This window comes from Crassostrea angulata, chromosome 8 (genome assembly GCF_025612915.1).
Source record: "Crassostrea angulata isolate pt1a10 chromosome 8, ASM2561291v2, whole genome shotgun sequence".
Taxonomy (NCBI): Eukaryota; Metazoa; Mollusca; class Bivalvia; order Ostreida; family Ostreidae; genus Magallana; species Magallana angulata.
This window is the reverse complement of record NC_069118.1, coordinates 19,223,304-19,230,160: the sequence shown is the minus strand read 5'-3', so window position 1 is coordinate 19,230,160 and position 6,857 is coordinate 19,223,304. Positions and strand designations below refer to the sequence as shown.

Here is a 6,857-nt window from a genome sequence, read left to right as displayed (position 1 = left end):
CTGCTTAATAGGGGTGACCGCTTCGGCAGTTTTGACTGTACTTATAAATACTAAAATTCATGAAGATGATGGAGTCAGTACATAGATCACGCAGCCACAAGTTTGTGAATGAAGAATGGACACTGAATACAATGGTAGCTACGATGGTTGGTACTGCATAAAAGTAATATCTTGAAACTGTTACGAAGAGTGCAGAACAGAATTGGGAAAACACTTCTCACTGACCTCTAGTAGTCAATTTATTTGATATGTATTCTAAAACCAGAAAGATGCAAATATACATCAAAGTACTTTAAAGAAGCATGTTGTTACTTAAGACTATCCAGTTAATCTTTATGTTTATCTAATACTCTGTATACACTAAATCTTTTACGAAAGTCCAGAACGAGCATTTTCTCCCCTGTTGGATGAAATACTACATTGTACGATTCTTTGATATTCGGTAATTCAATGTATCTACTCTCACCTCCTCCATATTTGATCTGTATTAGTTTATTACTCTTCAGACAAACAAAAATATTTTCCTGCAGATCAAACGCTAATCCACGTGGAGAACAATCTTGTAGATTCTTCTTGAATAACTCTTCATTGTTTTTGTCTACAACTAGTAAATCATTGCCTACAATAACGGCATGCTTATCAGAATGGAATGACGCCGAAATAAATGGTGGATTTCCACCTGATGACCCCGGTGAACTGTATTTGACTGAAAAATCTGGTGTACAAATCATTCTCATCTTGTCATTTCGTGTGAAAAACATTTCTGGCCCACAGGAAAGCGCTTTCATGCATCCTTTCAGCTCGATGGTTTTGATCTTCTTAAGTGATACACTATGGGAGATTTCAACCTTATAATAATCAACATGGGTTTCAAAAGACACGTACACTTTATCCATGCTCTTCCCTGATTGACAAAGGCCATACGGAGTGGTCGAACATGGATACGCGAGTACACATCTTGCTTTTGTATCTGTGATGTCATAAATCTGTAGAGATGGTGGATTTTTCACAGACAGAAGAACGTTCGTGTCATCTACAAATAAGCCATAATTAACATCTGAATTTAGCTCAGATTCAGCGAGTTTTTCAAATCCTATTTTCATCCAGTCCTTCTGTGACATTATTTTTCGTCTGTACAACATGGTAGTGCTTTGTAGTTGAACAGCTAATGTTGACACTGTATCCAATGTTTCAGTAGGCATTTCAAGAACACTAACATCTTGAAAATTTCGGTTTTTAAAGACTTGACGAAGGAAATCCGTATCAGGTTGGTTGTAATCATACACAACACCCCAAATGTTCAAACCACGCAAACGATCAACATGATCCAAGATTTGATGGCGAACTTTGTATCGGCTAACAAATATCTGCTTTGTAGACCCATTCTCTAGCACCCTTTGCAGCATGGTTTTTGCCTCCTGCACCGCTGTGGCAAACCGTTTCACTTCATCTGACACTATTTCAATATTTTCAACAGCATCAGAATGCTTCTGTTCAAATTGCTTCATCCATTGGTTTTGGGCCTTGTCTAGAAGAGACTTTATTTCTTCTATCTTTGTTTCAGTGTTCTTACAGATTTCTTGTTTTTTGGCATTGAGGTGTGCAACTGTTTCCCTGTACATTTTTCGTTCGTGATCGAGGTTCTTTAGAACATCTTCGAAACACTTTGGTGTTATTTGACCGTAGGATTCTTCAAGTTCCATTGTAACATCTTCAATAGACTCCACCTTTTTACAAAATCTATGCTTGGTGAAAAAACATGTGCTGCAACAAAGCTGATCATGATCATGGCAGAATACCTCAACATACTTCCCCTTATGTATTACACAAGGTTCATCTATTTCTGTCTCTTTTCTCAAATTCTCGACATCTGAAAGACGCACTATTTTGTGACACTGGAGCAATGGGACATGGGAGTGAAATGACTTGCAGTCATCACAAATCGTTTCCGTACAAGTTTTACACCAATGTTTTGCTGGAACAGTTTTGTCATTTCTCTTACAAAACATGCAATACTTGTTTTCACTTCTATCAGAGTCTACAGACATACTCAGAATCAGTTTATCTTTGGGTAAACTACAGGCCCATTCTTCACTGGAGGCGTCATCACTTGGAGCTTGGATGGACTTCCGACAGACAGGACACTGGATAGTTTTAGGAGAATTATCACCGCTACACGCCGCCGTACTTGATATGTAGGTCTGAATGCAGGATTTACAAAACGTATGATAACATGGCAAATACTTGGGGTTCCTTACCTTCTCCAGACATATAGGACAACGGAATTTGTCACTGTCTTTTGATAGACTTTCCAATTTAGCGTCGCACATTGAAGATTTTTTTGCAATAAACAGTTTTAGTGACAGTAACCCTTCACGACCCCATCATTCTTCTTCCGTTTCACAACAGATGTATGGAGCGGTGAACGGACATATTACTCACATCCTTTACCTCACTGGGTTATTATGTACAAATAATATCGTCACTGATATCTTTATAATGAATACTGAAATCGTATTCTTGTATATATCAAATGAAGACTCGTTTGATTGTTTTCAGATCTTTTTTTTATTTTTGTGTATACCGTTCAAAAATCAAAAATTTCCACTCGCTATACGATCGGCTACAAATCATAAGGTTTTTATAGAATTTTCTATGGGCCAGTTATATTAGGTGTGTTCGAATATACACCACATCACCATGATTTAGATTTAGAATCTTCTTGGCGATTCTTAAATAATGAACGCATTCTTTAAAATACTATATAAAACAAAATTATTCCACTTATTTATTAGGAGATACTCCACAAGAAACAAATACTTTAGATTCCTTTTTAAACGGGAGGAGTTAATATCGCGAGAACCAACCCTCGCGGTTTTTGAAAACTCCAGTTCATTTTTTAAGACAATTTAAAAATATATTAAATTACAAACAAAAAAAAAAGGTGCTTGCGATTTGATACAAAACAGCGGAATTGTGGAATTAAGTGCTCGCGTAAAAATAAGGAATTTACAATATGGTGACCGCCAAGGCAAAAAAATTATTTTACATGATATTTTATATTTAAAAAAAACCATATCTGTCTTTTAAGTAATTCTTCAATAATGATTGCATGGATTGAAATACCATATGAATAGATAACAATAACATATAGGAGATGCCTCCTACTCACTTAATGTCAATAAATGGCGATTGTACGGTCATGTACACAAAATCTGTCCCTCTGGAAGTTACGGCATAGTTAGACCAACATCACAAACACAAATAGCATTTGACGTTTTGATACTGCTTGCCCTACTTTTCAACCTACAGGTCTTAAACTGCTCTGCTTATTTATGTTTGAACATTATTCAATTCTTATATCACAAAGAGATGGCTACCACATGTCAGAAAAAATACGTTCACACATTTTTTGGATAGTTTACACCTCTGTATCCTATTGCCGGATGAATAGCAATGACTACTTTCAAAGGGATTTTGTCCACATGAAAGTGTCTTGAGTTTTGTACAAAGAAAAAATGTTGAATTAAATCTAAAACCGTAACATTTACATGGAAAACATTACGTTTAGAGACCTATGGGTCCTAATAGAACCCTCAGTATTAATAAGACATACATGTACATTTTACAATGTTTAGATCTAACTTCATCATCGTATATGAGAATCTTAGTCCTATAGTGTATCAGAAGTTTAGAATATACATGTATTTTATTTTGAAAATTAATTTTGAATAAGTGGTCAATTCAGCTAGATTTTGACCTTGGTACAGAAAGAACTTTTGGGGAATGGGTTAAGAACAATTTTATCTGAAACTACCAAATTGATATCAAGAATTTAGGTACATATTCAAAAAAGACAAACTAAGGTACCAAAAATTATGTTTTTGAAAAGATATATATTGTCACACTCAGCAATAATTTTTCTTGGAACATATTGGAAACATTATTAGTAAATAAAAGTTAACAATCATTCTGTCAATTATGTGATGTCCTTACAAACTATTATTTAGGAATAAAGAATCATTCTTTAAGTATTATAAAGTGAAAATGTTCATGTAATTCATCACTACTTATAATAATATAATTATCAGATTAAGATTTAAATTAACACTTTGTGAAAATTATATTTTTTATCATATGATTTAATCATTGTATAATTTAATCATGATATTGTTTAATCAATACAATTTAATCAATGAATTTTTTTTAATTGGCATTTTTACGTTCATGTTGTATGATTTTGCTAACCCCTCTTGCACCAGATAGAAAGTCATTTTGGGTCTATGATAACCTTTAGTGACATATACGTTGCAAATTTGATTGTAGTGTTATCACAAAGACATTGGGAAATCTCAATTTTGTTGTTTTAGACATAATTGCATTATAATTAGATCAAACTGTTGAAAGAAAGCGGTTTTGATTTTCGATAGTGTAAAAGGTTGTCAACTTCTATGTTATTTCCATGTACATCCATGCATGAAATCACAATTTTCACCAATTAAACGACGGACGTCCGCGAATACTTCCGCTAAAAATGTTTCCATGTGACAGTTCTGTTGGATGTGCTCGAATATACTTGTACACCGAATCCCCGCGGTTTAGATTTACAACTATTACACCTGTTGAAGAGAGGAAGTCATTCACTTCGAATTCATCATTGTCTGTACATAATCATTCTGGTAAAAGCCTCAGTATTTACGACAATCTGCGAGTTAATATAGCTATTTCTATCTGAGAAAATTGTCCAAGTGAACACAAATGCCCCATCAATATTGGAGCTATGAACATTCCTGAGATCCTTTTAAAGGCGGATCCGATGTTTGTTTTCACATCATCAAAGACTAAAATATGGGGACGACTTGAACTGACTTCTGTTGTACTCATATACGCACAAAATGCAACTACATCGTAGGCATCTAAGGATAAAAAAGACAAAAACGTAGAAAACCATGTACATGTATCATGTGTTGCATTATAGCAGTAGGAGAGTTCTGAGAAGAATTAAAGAACTTGTATTACTCCTTTTAGTACCTCGAGCCATATTTTGATATTTTAATGTTTTTAAAACTGTGATTTTCCAGTTTGAATGAATTGCCACTAGTAATGTCAATGGCATAGCAGTCCATTTAACTGTTACATTAATTTAATCCCTTTTACTATATAGCTATGGCAGATGGATTCACGAAACTTTGGCAACCTTTGAATGACTTATTCTCTTTTGGGACAGCTTATTCGAATATGACATGTACATAGCAAATTAAAAACTTTCAATCAAAACAAAGAGAAATCTCGTGTATTGTAATTTTTCTATCTGAATGGTCTTAGCCCAAAAGTTTAAAAGTCTTAAGAACAGGCTGCTTTACCAATTTTTAGCAATTGTTGGTCTGAGTGGAAGGTGGCATAAATGTGTAGATCTAAGAACCCTGACCCAAACCTAAGTACACCATATTTATTTGCAATGATGCTGCATGATATCGTTATTTTGAAATAAATTATCATTGAGCTGGTGTTTTGATGTTGTGAAGCGTCTCTCTAATCATATAGCAGAAATGCATTTTAATTAAATTCTTTAAAATTCTTTGATAATCATCTTTTATAATGTTCTAGTGGAGTCTTTGCAGTATTGTATTGTATACTTAGATGACTTTAATTAAACTTAAGGCTGTATCACGGGTCTTTTGTGATAACTAAAAAAAAGTTCAAACTCAAACGCACTTTGAGCCTTTAACTGCGTCGATTAACATCCAAATTAATCGGTTCTGTACTATAACGAACATTTGACAAGAGGCTCATGGGCCCCAAAAGTCACCTGAGTTGTTGTTATATATTTACATCTACCAAGTATGTTTCCTTCTATTTCATACGGAAACTTATAGCAAATTCATTACGATAGTTCTATCGAAACAGCCAGACTGAAATCTTCACGCTGTTTCGATTTTGCGTGTCGTGACTCCGAGAAAGATTTACCTTTGGGGTGTGCAGAAGTGCAAAAATATTAATATAATTTTAATTTAGGACGACGGGTCGCAAGACGTCACTAAAACTGTAAAAAAAAAAAAAAAAAAAAAAAAAAAAAAAAAAAAAGAAGATTATTTATAGCTATTCGGGCATATACCTGGGCCTATTCTTTTCTGGTCAACATTTCCGTAGATTGTTTTCTCTTCGGGATTTCTCAGTAGGGTAGTGTTGATGCCATGATTGGATGCTGTGTGAAAACGTACATAGTTCTTTCTTTTCTCTGTGGCACCTAGACCGAAATATTTCTCTTCCAGAATCTGAATTTTCTTTCCCTGCGAATGGATTTTCTTTTCCAAAAGTGCAATTTTTCTGTCATATTTTTTTATGACAGTGTCAATTTTCCACTCTATAAGCTTATCAATCTCTTATTCGGAAATTCCCGATCTGCTTTCCACAATACCCAACAATCCAAAAAAAATGCCAACAGCAATAAAGAAACCCTGCATTATAGCCACGTCTGGTTCAGCACGGTAAAAAACTGTAATGATCTAATACCTGGTTTATACTTATCTCCGCAAGCAAGTCAGCATAGTATGATCTCTTATCTTTCACACGTAAATACTTTAATAATTTTACAGTACAATCTTATTGATGTCCAATGTGGGATAACTCTTTATTATCCTGAAATAATTGTTCATATAATTGATTTTGCTTAGTCAGTGTATGATTTTAATCTATATTCATGTATTTTCTTCAATGAACTACGCATGATGTTTATATGAAGAAAGTGTGTTAGACCCTCGAAATCATGAAACAAAAGTTTTACGTAAATTAATAGTTTTCATTATAATTATATAGTTTCAAATACAAGAAGTTCCGATTACAAATAACTGAACTAA

The 6,857-nt window shown here is 34.0% G+C and overlaps 1 protein-coding gene and 1 pseudogene across 1 annotated transcript; both read right to left on the bottom strand.

Moving 5' to 3' along the window:
- Nucleotides 1-268: 268 nt before the first annotated feature.
- Nucleotides 269-2,392, bottom strand: LOC128161417 (uncharacterized). The gene has a single exon (XM_052824699.1). The coding sequence runs from the start codon at nt 2,328-2,330 to the stop codon at nt 327-329; it is 2,004 nt and encodes a 667-aa protein (XP_052680659.1). The 5' UTR covers nt 2,331-2,392; the 3' UTR covers nt 269-326.
- A 2,099-nt stretch (nt 2,393-4,491) lies between these two features.
- On the bottom strand, nt 4,492-6,464 carry LOC128160751 (uncharacterized; annotated as a pseudogene).
- Nucleotides 6,465-6,857: the final 393 nt, after the last annotated feature.

Excerpts from the sequence above, each read along its gene's own strand:
- LOC128161417 (XM_052824699.1), bottom strand. The coding sequence starts at position 2,330 with ATGTGCGACGCTAAATTGGAAAGTCTATCAAAAGACAGTGACAAATTC.